We start from the raw sequence: 17,419 nt of genomic DNA, 5'->3' as shown, positions 1-17,419 counted from the left end.
AATAGATATGCTACAGCCATTTTCTGATCTACAACATCCGTCATGCTGAATGCAATTTCCTAAACGATGTTGTTGTATTCGCGTTCAATATAGGGGGACGGTATTGGAACTGAGCTGTATCGATTAGATTCTCAATAGGGGGATTTCAGTGCATCAAATCTTAACTGACTCTTAGAATGTTCAGTTGCAACACGTTTCTGGTCTCGCGTTCTTCGTCATGATCCAACACCTCGCGAATGGGGAGTCTCGCAGAATCAGGCAGTAGTTTGTGTTATACAATAACATCAGAGGTGACTCCGAATAGACCCTGAGAATGTGAGGTTCATTGTGATTACCGCAGAACCGCTAGACCGAGAGCATTTACAAGTTATATACTGTAGACATGTCAAAAGTTAGAGGAAAATAGACCATGAGCGAGGTGGATAAAGAAACTTGACCCGGGCTCGAACCAACATAAAACTCTGATTGTAGCATCCGCCTACCAGTGATTATATACTAATTCCTCTACGATACCACTGCAGTTTCATTAACAGGGAGGTTGACTGGAAAATTATCCAGAGCAGGCTATTCGGGAACACGGGGACAGGTCGACGCACAATAAGCGGCTCGCTGAGACTCTTAACCTCAGAGGGGGGGCCCTGTACGAACTAAGGATCACTGTTATGCCACGGGTCACGAATCATGATCCATATGGTATGGATATTCATTACTTGTGACTCGCGTCATAGCTAACCCTTAACAGCTACAGGACAAAGATGCGGACAAGCTGAGCTTAACACGCTGTGTAAGAGCAGTCTAACGGAGCAGTAACATCACTTGTGATTTATTCATCCACAACAATGGTTTGCCAACTCGGTATCAATGGTTTCGGTCGTATCGGCCGTCTTGTTTTCCGTGCCGCCATGGAGAATCCTGAGGTCAAGGTCGTTGCTGTCAACGATCCCTTCATGAACATTCCCTACATGCAGTACCTCCTCAAGTACGATTCTGTCCACGGTCAGTTCAATGGTACTATCGAGGTCGCTGAAAACGCCCTCATTGTGAACGGTCAGACTATTCAGGTCTTCTCTGAGAGGAACCCCTGCGATATCCCGTGGGGTAAGGCCGGTGCTGATTATGTCTGCGAGTCCACTGGTGTCTTCACTACTGGTGAGAAGGCCTCTGGCCATATTCAGGGTGGTGCTAAGAAGGTTGTCATCTCTGCTCCCCCTAAGGATGACACTCCTATGTTCGTGATGGGTGTTAACAACAAGGAGTATACGTCCGATCTCAAGGTTGTCTCCAACGCCTCGTGCACTACTAACTGCTTGGCCCCTCTTGCTAAGATCATGAACGACAACTTTGGTATTGTCGAGGGTCTCATGTCCACCATTCACGCCACTACTTCCACTCAATTGACCGTCGATGGTCCCTCTAAGGGTGGTAAGGACTGGAGAGGAGGCCGTTGCGCTGCTGCCAACGTCATTCCTTCCTCCACCGGTGCCGCCAAGGCCGTCGGTAAGGTCATCCCCTCTCTCAACGGTAAGTTGACTGGTATGTCCTTCCGTGTCCCTACCCCTGATGTTTCTGTTGTCGATCTTACCTGCCGTCTCGAGAAGGCTGCCACCTACGACGAGATCGTTGCCGCCGTCAAGGAGGCCTGTGAGGGTGACATGAAGGGTGTCATGGGTATCACTTATGATGATGTCGTCTCCACTGATATGTGCAACGACAAGCATTCTTCCATCTTCGATGTTAAGGCCGGTATCGCTCTTAATGAGCACTTCGTCAAGCTCGTCTCCTGGTATGATAACGAGTGGGGTTATTCCAACCGTCTTGTTGACCTCGCTGTTCATATGAGCAAGGTTGACGCCACTGCATAAATAGATATGCTACAGCCATTTTTCTGATCTACAACCTTCCGTCATGGCTGAATGCCAATTTCCTAAACTATGTTGTTGTATTCGCGTTCAATATAGGAGGACGGTATTGGAACTGAGCTGTATCGATTAGAGTCTCAATAGGGGGATTTCAGTGCATCAAATGTTAACTGACTTTCAACCTGATCAGTTGCATGGCAATGCCATGATCAGAAAGGTGCCATAATGGCACATTTCTGATCTCATTCATCGTCATGATCTCGCGCTTCATCAACGAACGTCAGGAGGAATGTGGTGTCGCAGAGTCAGACAGCAATCCGTCTTGTATAATACCGATAGGGGTAGTCCCGAATTAACCCGAATAATGCGAGGTCCACTGTAGTTAACACAAAACCGCTAGATTGAGAGCACAGATGAGCAACTGGTCAAAGATCTACTCACAGTGGTTAACACAAAACCGCTAGATTGAGAGCACAGATGAGCAACTGGTCAAAGATCTACTCACAGCGCGGTAACATAAACATTTCTCAATACAGTTAATTGTGTCTCTCCGCCATACGAAAGCAGCCTACCTCAGTGCACCATGATGGATGGTGGCCCAGAGGCAGGCGGTGGTGCCAACTCCTCTGAGCTTGAGATCTGCACACGATGTTTTCGCCTCTGCTCCTTCTGTTTAGGCGAGTGTGTCTCCTTCGGAGCGCTCGTCGATTGAGGCACTTCTGAAGCTGAAGAAGGCCTATGTCCTGAATGCCCAAAAGTTTCGTCAGAAACATCTACGCCATTCGCGGTGGCGTGTGAGGCCGCATAAGTATACTTCAAGCTCTTCGACAGGGCGACTCAATCCAGATCGCCGTCGTTACTTTTCCCGCCTGTTTTGTCGGCACCATCACAGTCACAGTCGACTGCCTCCACCTCTCGCTTGAGTATCTGCATCTTCTGCTGATGCCTTAGGACTCTGTCTCTCAGCCCGGAGGTCTGCACGGGCTGAGTAAGGCGAGGATCCTCGCAACAGCAGCAACCAACACAGCCACCGCAACCCTCGAGGCTGACAAAGCACTGTCGGTCGTCTCAATAGCATTCAGCTCGTACTTGAGTATCAGTATCAGGGCGACACCAGTCTAGTCCTCCCGGGAGTAGTCCTATTGACAACACGAAACTTGAAAGTTGATTGAGAAAAACCAGCAACTGTCTAGAGAGACTTCGAGTCCACCATCCCACCAGAGCTCGGTACTACGACACCGATTAGGGCGACTACAGACTACTGGCACCAGAAATAATCTCACACAATTCGGTGGTGATCTTCGACTGACGGGCCTTGTTGAACCTGAGCATCCCGCCGCTTCGAAAGGCTCTAGAAACTCGACACTTACTGCAACTCCAACTTATCGATCATATCTGCTGCGTTTCTCGAGGCGTTCTCCATTGCGGACATACCTGCGACCGAATGATGCCCAAAGGGGCCCGGCGAGGGCGGCTTACGTGCACTCTGCTCAGCAGCGATGGAGTCCAGCATGTAACCGAAGACGCAGTTAGCCAAGTAGAAATCATGAAGGTCATAAAGCACTTCGAAAACCGAGGGCTCGAAAGAATACTGGTCGACGGCCTTTGACCATTCGCCCTGACCAACAACGTCGTGATATATATGCACGCCTCCACCCATCACTACTATAGGAACTTAATACTGTCACTACTGTTCCTACCACTCTTCTGGATAATTCTGCTACTTACAACAGTTTCACCACCCTAGCTATACTAAGGATACTATCATTGGGTATATAATAATAATACAGCTATAGTTCTATGAGAGCAAGTCGTCGCAGCTACAGCAGAGATGCTAGGATGGTAGAACTGTCGATACATAGCTAGAATCAAATTGCTGCTCCAAGCTGACTCAGGATTCAGCAAGCATGAATAGAGTATCAGAGTCGAAGGGTCACAGAAAGGTGCAGGGAATACTCTCAAACTACTATTGGATGGCGACAACGGTAAATCTAACATTCATTACAAGTGCAGTTGTGATGGTCGATAGCCCTCTACTACCCTGTCCATCTCCCGACACTCTTTCAGCGTGACCACGCGACTTTCCAACGTATCGAAGGATATCACCGATTTGAAGTGGTTCGATAGGATGGTCAGACGATCGGGGTTACTGCGAATCACTCGCTCTGCTATCGCGCTGGCCTGGGCGAAATTCCAAGGATATTTTTGTACCTGACCACGCCTTAGATGAGCGCAGTAGATCCATCTAGTTCGAGATACATCTTCCATGCAGACTTCGAAGCGGTCAGCGAATAGTCTCCTCAACGCTGCTGTGCCCTTTCCACCAACCCCTATGTACTTAGCCGTACCACCGTTGGCCTCCACTTCCATTATCTAATGAGTTATCTCGACAACAGCGATTCTCGCGGAGTCATTACCATTGTTCGAGCTCGCTTTGTGATCGAGGAGTTGACTCCCCCACACAGACCTTTGTCTGACGTTAGACCAAGGATGGTGGCAGGGCCTGAGGACCATCAGAACGATACGGAGGAGGCCGGGCCTACCCTTAGGGATGCCCTCGTCGACTGGGAGCCTCTTGAAGAAGTCTATGACTGGTTGAGCGAAGGGCATGCCGTTTACCACACGGTCCTCGTCACTACGCAGTTTCGAGGCGGCAACCATCTGAACGTTACACCAGATCAATAGTACTTTCGACCACCGATGGTCAACGGATCCTGTTAGATAATGAACAATGGCTTGAGTTCATCACAGAGGAAGTGCAAGACTAGCAAGCACTCATGGATGAGATGCAGTTCTTCCGTGGAGTCGACCAAGTATTAATATTCAATAGATGTCATATAATGGAGTTTCAACCGTGATATGAAAAACAGTAGTGAAAAACATATTTCACGACTACTACAGGCCGCGAATATCGCGTTTTTCACCGAGTTTTACGTCATTTCACGTAAAACAGGTGAAACTCCAATATGTTACCTATAGATATAAGTTACCATAATAATATGATAAAAGTAAACAGTAAATTAGCATTACTTCCACATATATCTTCATAATACCCCAGGCCTACCTTCATGGCCTTAGTGATCTTCTGGATAGAAGTCACAGACTTCATACGAGTCTTCACCGCCTTCAAATTTGACATGATCACTCAAAACTCAACGAGGGTCGCATGAAGTATCTGTAGTTCATCGACGATGTAAAAGTGAGTCAAAAATTCCGGCGACGCGCATAGACGATTATACGACGATTGCGTACGGGCAAGTAGGAATCGACTGTGCGTGCTGCTCCACACATATTTGCAGTTGTCCATTCCAATGGGTCAGGAGATATCTGAGCTCAACAAGCCGCCGGTGGCTACTGATGAGCCCGCTTCACTCAGCGGCCTAACGCCCTTGGATTTCCCATCCTCACAAGATTACACGTCTCAGGGTTTGTCACTGGGTCACCGTCCACCGCCAACTGATGAAGGCGGCGGCGACGACCGCGGAGATGGTGACGGTGGTGGTGATGGCAATTTCCATGGTGGGCTGGTCATACCAGAACAAGCGTCATTCGATATGGGTTACTCGTCATCGATGAATCACGAGCGGTCTTCAGAGCTAGGTGGTGGTGGTGGTGCCGGTCCCAGTGTCATGCCACACTCTCAAGAAGAACAACTACAGCAAATCCTGCTAAGGCATCAAGGACAGGTTCAACGTCCTCAGAGAGGAGGTGCTCAGAGGCAACAACAGCAACAACTACTCCAACAACAACAGCAACAGCAACAAGCAGCACAGGCAGTGCATCAGCTGCTACTGCAACTGAATCAACAATCTCAGCAGTCCACTCGAAGAGGTGTTTCAACTCGCCCTGCCAACGATAGAGGCTTCAACATCACATCGTCCCGTTACAGTTCAATCCCAAGTCCTAACGTTGGTCAAGCTACTGATATAAAGATCAATCGACTTAGTGAGGAGGAAGTGACGAAGATCGTTGAAACCGAGGGCTATAAGGATATCAATATTTACGATACGAGTGTGCCTGCTGAGTTGAAGAAGGTGTTGGCTGGTCTACACAGCGATGGGAGGGGCAGCGGCCTCGGTGAACTAGAGTTCAAAAGCACTAGACTGTCGCCCAATGCTGCTGAGTTTGTCCCCGGTAAGCCCCTTGGAAGTAGTAGCACTCTGACCACAACACGCCAGCCGCAATCTGTCTCTACCACTGCCAGTTTCACACAGGCAGCAACAAGCGGTTATGACCGTGGTCAGTTTCAGGAACAGAACTTTTTGCAGGCTCTTTACGAGTATGGCCTCATAAAATGAGGTTGTTAGTCCTGCGATGTTTTGCCATTAGTCACTTGTTGATTTTTACGCTCATCGATACTTGAACAACAAAGATGCGGCGGACTTCGTTCCAACCCATATTCTCACTTTGGCCAGTTTCTCTTTGTGTTGTCAAGTCATGGTAAGGCGATTCGAAGCTGGATTGCTGACTTAACGACGAGGGCTAATGTGGACTCGTAAGAGAGCTCATGAGTGTTAATCTCATTGCTATAAAGATTGGCACTGTGCAACTTCATAATCGACGTATACACCGCGGAGAGAAATCCCCCTCCTTAACGTTATATCCTGAAGTTCGTAGTCATAGAGAAAAACTTGGCTAGATCTATTGTCCAGGTGAATTCCTAACGACTCGCTGAGCGCCTTTGGCGACCTTGGCTCGAACCGATCCAAGGTCTCGAGTGAAACCCTGGCTATTTGGAAGTTCCTCACTCCTGCAATTAGTATGAACTATCATGTTAAAGACTCGCCGAATCGGCTACAATGATCAAGTAAGGCCTTGCAACAAGTTGCAAAAGCCTTGCCCGAGTTTCCATCATCTGCCACATTGTCCCAGAATCGCGATAACGGCCAAGTAAATGACCGCTGATCCATCCAAGACTGCGTTCTTGTACGTCTTTTTATGAGTATTGAAAATGATTGCCTCCCGATCCCGACTGGGAGGCTTGTCAATGACCACCTCCTGACTCTTCGATGAGGGAAGTAACCACAAAGTCGACCACCATATATCCTGCGGGGTTTGAATGAATCCCAAATGATTTGTTTCGAAAGGCTCATGTACCCAATGCGATTTGTTCTAATTCGAGAGATCATGCTTCTCTCCTCGATTGGTTTCAACAGTCGCCATGACTTGGCTCTGTTTTTGACTTATGAATGTTAACTGCATATCGACAGCTTGCCTGGCGCGAGCGTTAACCTTTTCGTGGCGCGAGGTAACGTTCCCAACGTCCGAGGCTCGATGACTGGTGAACTGGTTAGTCATACCACAACAATTTCAACTTCCATAGAAACAAAGCGTTACCACATCTGATCAAAGTTGAATACATCATGCCCACGCATTCCTTGGCTTTCTTCATCGCCGCCTAAAAGACAATGACCCGATAACGTCTTATCAGCCTCACCCTCCTGAGAAATTGCTCGTAACAGATCTGCCCAACTCTCTTGCTCAGTATCCACATCAGCCCTCGGCTGCTGCTCAACGTCGTCTTCCGCCCCGTAGAGTAGCCGCCTGATGGTGAACTGTCCCTTCTGCGATAGTAAGGCTTACCTCAAATCATCAAGCTCTTCAGTGGGCCGTTGCTGAGTTGGAACACTTTGTGAAGGCTCAGCAGCCCCGTCTTCTTCCACTTTCGTCTCCACTGCTCTACTCAACTGTCCACGCCTCGACACCGGAGTACTCGCCACCTCCTGAACGGTGACATAACAATGCTCCAATAGTTTCCTCCTTACAATGCGATTCTCAGGATCCGGAAGCTCATACGCCATTTGAGAGCCACCTATGGTATCAGCCTCAGGCGCTGACACTCTCGTAACCGGTCGCTGGCGGCTGCCCGAGCTCCTTCGGTTCGCTATCGGCACTTCTGCTCGGGGGCGGAAGGGACGCCCCAAAGACTGATGGTCCCTTGGCTCGAGGTCAAGCTGTTCGCCATTCGCTGTACTCTGGACCAGAGTCACATTGAACGAACCATAGTCGATGCCACCTAGTCAACAACGATCGAGACACGACTTGGAACATTCCTCACTCGGTCCACGGCATTTCACCGACAGGGCTATCTCAGGGGCGATGAAGATCTGCAACGGGCCGCTCTTCCCCTTGAGAGTCCCTTCAGATAAGAAAGCGCCCACTAGAGCGAGCAACTCTGTGAGGGAGACCGAGAAGGAGATGTCGCCGGGCGGTATGTTAGATGCAGACAGCTGGCCGATCGGGAGCATAGACTCCTTCACACCCACATGGAGGTGGTGACCTTCGACATCATCATTAACCGCTTGAGCATCGTCCCGCTCAGATGAGAACTGACTAGGATAGTAGCAGGGATAGTCGAATCACAACTGCTCACTCTAAGTTCATCAGCGCCATCACGATGCGATACCGACACGTAAGTGGCTGCCGCCGCAGTCGAAGCATGTGACCCAGAAGCGAAAGACGAAAGCACCACGTTCAACCTAATAGGCCGAGACTTCGCTTACGCGGTATGAGATTCACTGGAAGAGCAACAACGCTTACGGTCAATGCTGGGGAAACATATGTTTGCTATCCCCAGCAGAGTTCAGGAGTTTCCTCACTAATCGTGGGAGTTTACATACGGATTAGGGTAGACGCCCATAAAAACCAACAAAAAGTCGTCAAAAAATCTCATCGGAATTTTCTTATCATCACCATCACATGTACATAAACCTGTGCATACTTTCCCACACTGCCTACGATACATACCTACCGTTCTGATGAACACGATAATGAGCACACACTGTCGGCAGCGCATATAGACTGTTCTGAAGGGATACAAGATACCTGAACAGATAGTCTTCCCGTGGTAGTTGCCACCATACTCGTCATACTCGAGATCCCTCACCAAGCCGCAGCTTATGCTCTACCACTATACCGTGTTCGCTACGGAACAGTAACATCAGCTTGGAAGCATTCAGAGTAAGTTCAACCTCAACCAAATGAATAGCAGATACGCATTGGAACGTATGCGCCACCATACGGCACGGCAAAACACCAAGTAGACCATCTTGGGAGTTTCCATAACCTGACCATAAACTCTTCCAGAAACAGAGGCGAAGCTGGAAGTACCCTGAGATCGGTCCGAATGAGTCGCAAAACCTCTTCGAAAGTCAACCACAAGGCATGCAGTTTGCGTATCGTTGGCAGCTTGCAGTGACAGTATCACCACTGAAGCGTCATCCACAGTTGGAGGGGGCGAAGGAGCATACCTCGCATTGAAGGCAAGAACAAGGGGGCAAGCAGTAGATCCTGTGTACAGTATAAGGTCGTGGTCAACTCTAGATGCTAGTATAACTGTCTTCAGAAATATCCGCGCGGAGTTGGGCGACAACCGACAGTGTAGTGTCGACTCTGATGCCGACATTCTCCTACAACTGCCACCACCAACAACAACTACTCCCATCATCAACTCTCAACACAGCATCTCATATAATGGGAAGCCTTTTCAGATTTTTACGGTATTCATATTAATCGTAGTTCCTCTTTCGCCTCCGTATAAGATTCGCTGTTGTCAGGATGTTGCAGGAATTCGCGCAGAGCCGTCTTGACTTCTCCCTTGAACTCAGAGAGCTCCTAATGTAACAAAACCAAACTCGCCCTTCTTACAGGCGTTTCCCATAGGAACCTCACCCTCAGCTTTTCTCCCGGGAGGTACCCCTCACTGACCGAAGTGCACAATTCTTGACAGAGTAGAGCCCGACACTGCTCATCCTCACCAAATGCCTTCAATAGACTCAACACGGTCATTCTGAACCTATCGAAGAGAACCTCCCATATAAAATGCCACGGCGCCACCCACCCTTTCCAGTTGCTGTTGACCTCCCATATGGACGAGTTACGCAGCAGCTTCGATACAACTTCCGTGGTGATGAACTTAGCCATGACCGCTTCGTTTTGAGCTAGCTGCAACGTGACACGCATAAACAATGGTGGAGGTTCTTGGTCAACGTCGAGTCTTTCAGCGATCGACTGCAGCACCAGGCCGAGATGCTGGACTTCATAACTGAGTACCAGCGACTTCAGGACCACCTGCGGATTCTCGAGCAGCCCACCTCTTGCCACGTAGGTCGAAAACAAGATTCATCATCTTCATCAGCCGTGCTGTTGGGATCTCCTGCATCTCCAATAATGCACAAATAACCTGATCCATATCGCAGCTTATCGTTCTTAGTCCATCTTCCAATACCCGTAAGTTTTTCCAATATTTCCAGTATGATCACTCAAATTTCCTATCACTAAACGCGAAAAACTAGTAAACGAATTCGCCCAAGTAGAACACGGAAGAACCCAGTGAAGAGTTTGACATTGTCATCCAAAGCACTCGATGATATCATTCCAAGATTTGATTTTGACTGCTGAAGCGCACTGTCTGGCCTTAGGACTTGGAGACACCAGCCTTTATCAGCTGTACCATTGCTCGTGCTCATGATATGTCATTGAAGAAAGAATAACCCAGTGAATGGTCGAAACAAGCAGACCTGCCATGGTCACTACTGTCCCTCCTACTCACCTCGATAGCGGTCACTCAAGCCCCACTGGCTTTCTCCAGGAGTCGCCCCATACCCACCGTTGTGAACTCCAGGTTACCCTTACTATACCTACCAGTACAGGTACGCCTCGTCCACCTCAAAGCTCAGCTGTGTCATTGACTTACATCCGTTCCTCGTTGACTACAGCTGAGAGGTAGCTGCTCAACACTGCATCATGAGGACATCCAGGTAGGACCTAAGACAAGATCCCCATAAGGTCAACCATGCTGGCCATCAAACTTACCGCCAAGAGGAGACGACTGTCCACAGAGGGGGCATCGCCCTCATCCATCATGTCAGTCACTGCCTGGACGTATCCCTGACTGCTGAGCCGTCTTCTTATAGCGACCTCGGGCGCCTTCATCATCTCCATAAATATGCCCGCCAGCCTATCGACGGCGTACGATGCTGAAAGAGCAAAAAAGATACTGTACCAGAACCCACTGTATATAAAAAAGGATACCATCTATACGAGGCCCCAGAAGCCAACTTACGCTGGCAGCTGCGTTGCACCACTTCCCTCACTGACGCCACAATTGCCGAATCCACCACTTGGCTCGGCGCCTCAGCCTTGTTGGGCTCAGTCTTGCCACCAGCTTGCTCCGCTCTCATTGCCTCTACTATCGCCACAGGAACTTGGGCTGTGAGATGAGATACCAGGCCCTGAGCATGAACGGAATACTAGATCCCCAAAGCGTTCATCAAACTCACCGGATGGAGATCACCACAGGCAACCACTGTATGTAGCAACGAGGGCCTCTTAGGAAGCATTTGCAAAAACCTATACACGGCATCAAGACAGCGTGGAGTATAGAAGCCTACAAGGACGCCCTGGCCGTGGCGGGCGGCTCCTCCTCCTCTCCTTTTCTGTCCTCTTCAATGGCCTTCGCGATAAAGGGAGCGAACTCATTCAGCTGTGGAGCCGAGGCAGCAAGTATGCACCCAAAGGCGTACTCCTCGAGACCACTACAGCAGCAATGACAGGACACCAACACTCGGACCTTCCCACCTAGTCATCAGCCAGCCACAGTCTACCCAGTCTTCAGCTCTAGAGGGATCCGACATGTGTTCATCCGCTGGCTCCCCCAGGCTGAAAAAGCGACCAAGCTACTTCAATGCAGTGTGGGAAAATATGCACATAGTTAACCACACGTGTCGGTGACAATGAATAAATTCTGCGGAAATTTTGGGAAATGCTTCTTGGTTTCTGTGCACTTCTACCCAAATTCCTACGTAATTTTCTATACTCACTGAGGAAACTCCTGAAATATATTCCAACTCGGAAGACACGACAGGGCAAAAGCATTTCTATATAAACCTACTAAGGCCATCTCCACGTGCCTTCACACGTCTCCTTGTCGATTGGTGGTAACGCTGCTGGATTATAAAACTTATCGGGCGCGAGAATAAGCTTAGTCGCGTCAGCTCTGATATCTTCACTAGGCCCCAAGGCACTCGTGCGAGCCAACCCCAAGAAGGCACTGAGGGACATGATCTCTGTCACCATAAGTAGTAGAGACTACCTCTGCCTTGTCGTCGGCCCCCCAGCGACTGTTCTTTCAGCACCAACCCTTTCCGCCATAACCGCTCGTAGAGCCAACAGTGCCTGCCTCGGCCCATGACCAGCCCAAAGGGGCCACCAATCAACTCACCTGTCGGCGCTGCTTCACAGCTTCCGATGCACCCGAAGCCGCATGCCACAGGTACTCCACAAAGCACATCGGGACGGCGGGTAGGGCAAGGAGGAGAATACGTATGTCGTGACTGAAAACAGACATGCATAACCAACCAGCCATCCCAGCCCGGACAAATACACAGTGAGGTAATCTCGCTTTAGGATTTCCGTTAGGAGAATCTGCGATGCCCCTTCGTAGGTCAGCGGAATATCTCCTAAAGAAACTCAGACCGTTGCGGACGACTCAGTCACGTTCGGTTACCACCTTCATTAGCAGCAGCCAATGCATGGCGACTCGCCATCAACTCCACCACCCCACAATCGACCTGCACTAAGCGTATGCGATACCACACCCGAGCAAGCCTTACCAGATGGACCGGCTGTTGCTCCGGCTCAGTCGTCGGTCTAGTCCGATCTGATCATAGGAATAAACACGATGATGCCCACAGAACTCCAAGGCCCACCCAAGAAATACTGCAGCGCCATCTGCGTGAACTCTGCCTCCTTTCCACGAGTATTGCAAAGGTGAGCCACAAGGCCCGAGTAAGTGTCCTTGAACCATTGCGTGGCCGTTTTCTCGAAGCACGGTGAGCTCAGTGCCGAACTCTCATACCGACTCAGTGCTTTCAACACGCTAGAGAAGATCGCCTGAAGTAACCCTATAAGACCACCGAGTTCAACCAGACTCCATCTAGGAAATCATCCAGAAACCTACGATGTTCCCGGGAGGAACTCACTTTCACATGTAAATGTCACCCTAAGAACCTTTTCCTCACTGTTATTAAACTTCAAACAATGCTATCTCTCAAAATTGAATCTCTGCGCGGCTCACCTTAGTAAGTTCATCCCTCGCCTCCTTAGCTGCCGCAGGGTCCACCGGTCCAACCCCCTTCTGTTCAGGCGACTCCACCACATGAGGCAATTCCTCTTCTGTCTCCTCTCCTGAATGGCTCCACCATGGCCCGACTACTCCCAACTCTACCTCACCATTTTCATCATCAGTAACTTCCAGGAAGTCCTGTGCTGTACAGCTGAAGAGCGCCTTGGCCCGGTCGAGCTTTCGCTGGACAGTGGCAGTGTTGCTGAACCCATCCGCGTCCGTCACCCGTATAACCCTCTGTATTGTAGCCTCGGCCTGTCACAACAACAGGCGGGTGGGGGAAATAAGCACATAGTGTGGGTGACAATACGAACACTTTGAGGAAATTTCTGGAAAATTTCTCATTGGTTTTTGTGCACTTCTACCAGAATTCGTGTGTAACGTTATATAATTAGTAAGGAAACTCAAACAGAGAAATTCCGAAACTGGCCCGACCGGAAATATTCCCTCAACACTCACATTGACCAGTTCCCTCGGCAGCCTGCCTAACAGCTTCTGAACCATCCTTGTTAGGGAATCATTCGAGCCTGTAGCCCTCACTGCACATACAGCCACCACGTGCTCCTCATCAACCATGTCAATGCCTGCCCACACTACTACTAGTAAGGGAGAGCTGCCAGCAGGTCCGCTCACCTGAGAGAGTCTTCTCATCTTCGATTTTACGTCGCTTCGCATGCGGCTCCGGCCTTGTGGGGTCCTACAAGCAACTCACGAGAGACTTCACCCGTATATTACCTCGCCAGCGAAGACCTCCCGAAGCCTTGCTTGCTCAGCTTCGAACACCATCTGGTCCAGCGTCTCCTGCTCAATTTGACCTGCACAGAGAGATCACCGCCCCATACCACAACTCGGCCAAATTCCACATGATACATCATCCCACTTAATGCGATCCCGAGTACTACATGCTACTACTACTACTACTACTACTACTACTACTATTACTACTACTACTACTACCTGCAGCCTGCAGTAACTGCTGTAGGATAGCAGCCAGTTTAGGTTGCCACTGCGTACACTGGGGTGACGCCAGCATCCTTCGGACGGCCTGCACTCCCATCAACCAGCAGCAGCACCATTCCAGCCTATCCCACCTGTATCAACGCCGATCGTAGTCTGCCGGTCTTGCTAGAGACTTCCATAAGGTCCTCGAAACCACTCGCAAAAGTGAGCATGATGCCCTGAGAGCAGCGACTCCTAAGCTCCAACACATCACACACTCATTACCTGTGCATTGGCCGAAGCCCTTTCAGCTCCGATAACCCCGAGAGCTCTCACCACAGACACCATTTCACCCTGACAACAGCAATAACAGCATAATTGCTAGCCATTGGCTTCCCAAGAAAAATGCTCATATGCTGATATAAAGCATGAACATCCTCCTGTGGCCAGTATCACTACCTCCGTTCTCTTGTCTCCTTCCGAGCCTCCAGCAGAGGTCTCATCCCACTCCTCTCCATGAGACACAGTGAGCATCATTTTACACAAAGCCAGCACGATCTGCTCCGAGTCCCGCTGCAGTTGAGCCTCATCTAGCCCCCCTTGGAAAGAGCCGTCCCCAGCATCTCCTTGTAGGGGCAGAGACAACCTGCTCGCCAACAGCTACATTGCTTTTACCGGCCTGGGAAAAACTCCACTTCAGATCATCCAGACAACTGGCGCCATATTCTTCTAGGTATGCCTGGGACTTCATCCCAAGAGCTCGTCCACTAGTGTCCGTCCCGCTGCCCTCGAGAGAGCTCTGGCATAGTGCGATGATGGTCAGAGCTTCCACTGCTGCGATGAAGGTGCCATGATGACCTGACAATGAACATTCCACTACGGTCACCCATACGAACTACATCTGATAGACCTCATTAAGGTGTGATATGTTTCTATCTACTTCACCAAATCTACTCAATCCTAGTACACCCGACATGTCGTTATTTTAAACAATTCCGTTCCTGCTGAGTGTGCGCCACCACACTCGCTGATAGTGTTCGACGCTAGCCCCCATCATACTACCTCTCGTAGAGTGCTGTGCTATTCCAGCCAAGACTGCCCTCAACAACTGTGCGCTCTCTCGAGCCATAGCAGCACTCTGCTGCTGTTGATGCCGCATTGCTGCTGACTGTCCATCAGCATCAGCCGACATCATCAACAAGGTCAGCTGCTGCTGTGCCTAACTCCATAGAGGTCCCACCGAATCTACCAGTAGCATCTCCATCACCTGCTTCTGCACTACGCTGGTCCAATAGATAGCCCTCGGGTAAATAGTCCGCGCTGCTTCCAGTGCCAGTCGTACAACACCCATATCGTTATCAGAGAGCAACGTACAGAGGGTAGAGAGGCATCTCAGAGAGTACCTACCACAGCAATGTGTGGTTCATCACGACGGCAAGAGGACCTACCGCGATCGTGTATAGCATAGGTTGTGTATAAAGTGAGCACAGAAGCGTCTGATAGGAGCCAACCGGTCGAGGTGGAAGGCCAGAAAGGTGTCCAAGAATTCATCGATTCTCTGGTCATTCGGCGCGCTGTGGTACCTGTTGACCAACTCCTCACTACTGCATCTTCAATCCCAACGATTACAATAGAAGTTCGGCTGCTTGCTGCAGGAGTTCTATTCGAACCTCCACATTGCTCGCTCTGTGAGCTTGGGAGAGTAGAGCCACTAACCTCTCCTGGCTGCGGGAGGACCCAGCGGCCATCATATCGGCCAAGGCTCCCGAAGACGACGACGAGGACATCTATGGTCACCACCAACTACTTGTGTTCCAGAAGCTTCATTTAATCCCGTAGACCCTTTGAGCAGTTGATACAGTCACAAATCCCAGGAGCATTTGAAGCGAGTGTGGTATTGAGAATAATCAACACAAGACAACAGGGGGTTCAGATAGGTTGGCCGATGAGAAACGTGTGGTAGTCTTTACGAGTGTCTATAATACCGATATCGCCTCCTTGAGAATACGGCGGCCGAAATGAGACGTGCTTATCTGACTGCTTATGAACGCCCAGAATTGTCGAAGGCCTCGAGTCCGAGTGTCCATACAATCCGGTTGGGTGCCCGCGAAGGGGGTGCTTAAAACTTTAGAGTTGGGAGGCCTCCGGCCCGTCGTTACCCAAGGACACTCCAGACATTCAATGTAGTATCCCAATGATGCCGATAAGAGCTACTGGTCCAAACTCCTTGACGTGCGGTTTCCGGCAAATTGCAACCTCGAGTTGTCGGTATCAACTCTTAGTAGCATGGGTGGCGGGGGTCTTAGTGGAGGCACCCTCCGGTCCCGATGAGGCACTCGGAAAAATTTGTTATTTGAGGGGAGAGGCTGGCCTCCGGCCCTATATTACTGTCGGCTCTACCTCGACCCTGTCCTGTGACTACAGTACTTCTGACGGGAAACTTAAGAGCACTGTGAACGGCGGGAAAGCGAAGCGAACCATTATCCGTGCATTTCATTTTTATCAGCGCACTCTGATATCGCGCGCGCCCAGTATCATCTGATATCGTACAGTTTCAGATCCTCGTTACGGATTGAAACTGTCAAGCAAAGGCCTAAATTAGACTTTCAGAGTTAAGTATTGACTCGAGACTCAGTTGTAGTTCGACTGGACTTGAATAGATCTGATCTGTTCTGATTTGGTTATCTTTGTAGCATCGTGTAGCTACATCGTATCTGCAATAATCGTATTACATCTAACAAGTTATCTATTGTCGCGCTGAGCATCTAGTATGGTGGGAACTAGACATTCGAACAAGTCTGGACTAGTATCTTTAGGAGATCGCGGTGAGATTGTTTCTCAGGATCCTCATAGGAATCCATTAGATCCATCCGGATCATCATCCGCCTTCGTATCTCCGCTACATCTAGAAAACCAATCGGTTCAAGGCAACGACTCTAACCCGCAAGGTTCTTCTCCTTCTAGTCGTCCCACTACTCGACGCTCACAGCACAAGATGATCTCTAACCGTTTCACCCGTTTCCTCATAATTGAAACTGCGTAAAAGCTTTAGAGGCCTTCGCAAGAAGTCAGTGCTACTTCTACTACAGCATTTCCAGGTCAATTTAACATTTTACCCGAATTTTTAATAATCTAACCACTTCTCTTGAAAAAATACCCTTTTTTTAATCTTCGTGATGGGCGAGCGCAACCTCTACAGAGTATCTTATGGCAGTTTCTACGATGATGATGTAACTGTCAGCTCCCTGAAAATATCTATCTCATTATTGTAGTGATTAGTGCGAATCCTAGTGCATGAGTATCACTCTGTAATCATTTCAGCATTCCTTTGCCTTATTCTTAATTGGCGCGTGGTTACGCACCCGCTTCAATCCTCTTCCCTACATATTGAGTTCAACGGCAGTGATCTCAATATATCTTTCACCGACTGATTTTAACTCATTACCCAAAGTTTTAATATAATAGCTTGTCTTTTTAGAAACATACCCACTTCAAT

At 49.4% G+C, this 17,419-nt stretch overlaps 5 protein-coding genes across 5 annotated transcripts; 2 read left to right on the top strand and 3 right to left on the bottom strand.

Moving 5' to 3' along the window:
• Positions 1–839: 839 nt before the first annotated feature.
• Pmar_PMAR005824 (glyceraldehyde 3-phosphate dehydrogenase, putative) lies at positions 840–1,862 on the top strand (the record flags this gene model as incomplete). Its single annotated transcript, XM_002778648.1, has 1 exon — positions 840–1,862. The coding sequence occupies one exon, from the start codon at positions 840–842 to the stop codon at positions 1,860–1,862; it is 1,023 nt and encodes a 340-aa protein (XP_002778694.1).
• A 1,191-nt stretch (positions 1,863–3,053) lies between these two features.
• On the bottom strand, positions 3,054–5,004 carry Pmar_PMAR005823 (conserved hypothetical protein). The gene is made up of 8 exons (XM_002778647.1): positions 4,924–5,004; positions 4,403–4,520; positions 4,277–4,362; positions 4,119–4,232; positions 3,900–4,070; positions 3,339–3,477; positions 3,230–3,293; positions 3,054–3,183 (listed from the first exon to the last, which is right to left on the bottom strand). Exons 1-8 carry the CDS (start codon positions 4,996–4,998, stop codon positions 3,111–3,113), a joined length of 840 nt encoding a protein of 279 aa, XP_002778693.1. The 5' UTR covers positions 4,999–5,004; the 3' UTR covers positions 3,054–3,110.
• A 166-nt stretch (positions 5,005–5,170) lies between these two features.
• Pmar_PMAR005822 (conserved hypothetical protein) lies at positions 5,171–6,157 on the top strand (the record flags this gene model as incomplete). Its single annotated transcript, XM_002778646.1, has 1 exon — positions 5,171–6,157. One exon carries the CDS (start codon positions 5,171–5,173, stop codon positions 6,155–6,157), a length of 987 nt encoding a protein of 328 aa, XP_002778692.1.
• A 1,035-nt stretch (positions 6,158–7,192) lies between these two features.
• On the bottom strand, positions 7,193–10,050 carry Pmar_PMAR005821 (hypothetical protein; the record flags this gene model as incomplete). Its single annotated transcript, XM_002778645.1, has 13 exons — positions 7,193–7,257; positions 7,297–7,403; positions 7,443–7,582; positions 7,625–7,875; positions 7,918–8,188; positions 8,233–8,338; positions 8,611–8,665; positions 8,746–8,925; positions 8,970–9,149; positions 9,196–9,268; positions 9,531–9,654; positions 9,700–9,903; positions 9,953–10,050. 13 exons carry the CDS (start codon positions 10,048–10,050, stop codon positions 7,193–7,195), a joined length of 1,854 nt encoding a protein of 617 aa, XP_002778691.1.
• A 375-nt stretch (positions 10,051–10,425) lies between these two features.
• Positions 10,426–15,710, bottom strand: Pmar_PMAR005820 (hypothetical protein; the record flags this gene model as incomplete). Its single annotated transcript, XM_002778644.1, has 28 exons — positions 10,426–10,498; positions 10,555–10,625; positions 10,674–10,837; positions 10,924–11,092; positions 11,141–11,210; positions 11,252–11,395; positions 11,439–11,519; positions 11,752–11,910; positions 11,953–12,035; positions 12,082–12,193; positions 12,244–12,319; positions 12,370–12,430; positions 12,473–12,519; positions 12,569–12,752; positions 12,937–13,046; positions 13,092–13,239; positions 13,444–13,568; positions 13,618–13,681; positions 13,720–13,799; positions 13,942–14,029; positions 14,076–14,162; positions 14,209–14,277; positions 14,383–14,569; positions 14,619–14,781; positions 14,986–15,142; positions 15,191–15,326; positions 15,372–15,506; positions 15,553–15,710. The coding sequence occupies 28 exons, from the start codon at positions 15,708–15,710 to the stop codon at positions 10,426–10,428; spliced, it is 3,201 nt and encodes a 1,066-aa protein (XP_002778690.1).
• Between the last annotated feature and the right edge of the window lie 1,709 nt (positions 15,711–17,419).

Source organism: Perkinsus marinus, assembly GCF_000006405.1.
Source record: "Perkinsus marinus ATCC 50983 genomic scaffold scf_1104296948436, whole genome shotgun sequence".
NCBI lineage: Eukaryota > Perkinsozoa > Perkinsida > Perkinsidae > Perkinsus > Perkinsus marinus.
Note: the sequence above shows the minus strand (reverse complement) of the source record. Positions and strands in the feature narration are given on the sequence as shown.